The 1555-nt window shown below is 37.4% G+C and overlaps 1 protein-coding gene across 1 annotated transcript; it reads left to right on the top strand.

Annotated features, from left to right (window-relative positions):
• Window positions 1-208: 208 nt before the first annotated feature.
• On the top strand, window positions 209-1326 carry LOC130550714 (protein NPAT-like; the record flags this gene model as incomplete). The annotated part of the gene is made up of 5 exons (XM_057328203.1): window positions 209-395; window positions 708-826; window positions 958-1018; window positions 1123-1201; window positions 1291-1326. Coding segments are annotated over exons 1-5 (332 nt in total), but the record flags the coding sequence as incomplete, so codon positions are not given.
• Between the last annotated feature and the right edge of the window lie 229 nt (window positions 1327-1555).

The raw sequence follows: 1555 nt of genomic DNA, 5'->3' as shown, positions 1-1555 counted from the left end.
ACACACACACACACACACACACGCACACACACGCACGCACGCACGCACGCACGCACACACACACACACACACACATATATATTTCCATTTCTATATATATGGGGGATCCTCCCATCTGTCAACAGTTCAACGGCACAATGAGAAAAAACTACATTTCCCTTCATTTCCTCCTGAATATAATGTAAACAATATCCGGGTCAGAGGAGCTGAATTTCCGCGCCTTTTCGCAGTCGGAATGGACGCAAGAGTAAAACAACCTGCAATATTTCAACTGTCATGACATATTATGGATTAAATTGTATTTTAACGTTTAAACATCAAATGCAGTAGATTTGGTGATAACGGATAACTTAGAAATATGTTGCTGCCCTCCGATATCGCCAGACTTGTCCTTGGTAAGTATTCAGAGACTCTTGTTTTTGTGTTTCTACAGCAGCTAGCGAGCAGCTAACGTTAGTCTGTGCATAAATATACAGTCTAATGTATGTAATTAACGTTACGTGGTCTATCCAGAACTCTGCAGTGCTTATTTTATACATAATTGGTCTTATTCTGAACTCAAGTAGTGACAGATTCAGTGTCAAAGTGATCTGATGGAGCTTTTGGTGGTGGTTAACGTACAGATAACAACGCATGCTAACGTTATGTGCCATTTTGAAACTGATATATTGATCTCTGAAATGATTTATTGTTGTCTTTGAATTTAGGCTACCTGCAGCAGGAAGGTCTTACTGCTACAAGTCGAGCCTTCATTTTTGAAAGTCCAAACCTGAAAGAGTATGCTGAGCACAGTTCAGAGGATGGGATTATTCCTGCCTGCGTGTTTGTATGTGCACTGTTCATAATTTATAGCTACGAATGAATATATTTGAAACACATCCAGTGTATTTATTGCCTAACTATACTACTGATATGCTCTGAAGATTATGTATTTAGTAGATTCTTTTTTCTTTCCAGTCTCTTTTTGGAAAAAACCTGTTTACGATATTAAATGAATATGTTGCTGTTAAAGCAAATGGTGAGTACAAAGACAGTTATAGACCGTCAATTGTATCATAACTTTCCATAATAATGTAAGATTATAAATAACATGAAATAACAATGTGTCATTTTTCATGGCAGAAACAAGTCAAGAAAATCAAATACCGGTTGTAATGACATCATTATGGAAAAAGCTTGACTTCACGCTCAACCAAATCAAGTGAATGCATATTTATTTACACGTTAACACTGCATGCTTTAAATGTTTTAGCAGCCCCCTTTACTAAATCTATGCTTTATCATTTACAGGTCTATGCAGAACTCTCCAGCTTTGCAAATGTTCATGTTTGTATATCCCGGTGGGGACCTAAACCTGAATACACACCAACACATGGGGACTCGTGTCACCGTGGGGACCAAAATTGAGGTCCCCAGGGGCAAAAAAGCTAATAAATTGTACAGAACAATATTTTTTACAAATCTAAAAATGCAAAAAGTGTTCTATGATCTTTAGGTTTAGGGGTAGGGTTAGGGATAGGGGATAGAATATACAGTTTGTACAGTATAAAAACAT

This window comes from Triplophysa rosa, unplaced genomic scaffold (genome assembly GCF_024868665.1).
Source record: "Triplophysa rosa unplaced genomic scaffold, Trosa_1v2 scaffold406_ERROPOS52721+, whole genome shotgun sequence".
In the NCBI taxonomy this organism is placed as follows: Eukaryota; Metazoa; Chordata; class Actinopteri; order Cypriniformes; family Nemacheilidae; genus Triplophysa; species Triplophysa rosa.
Note: the sequence above shows the minus strand (reverse complement) of the source record. Positions and strands in the feature narration are given on the sequence as shown.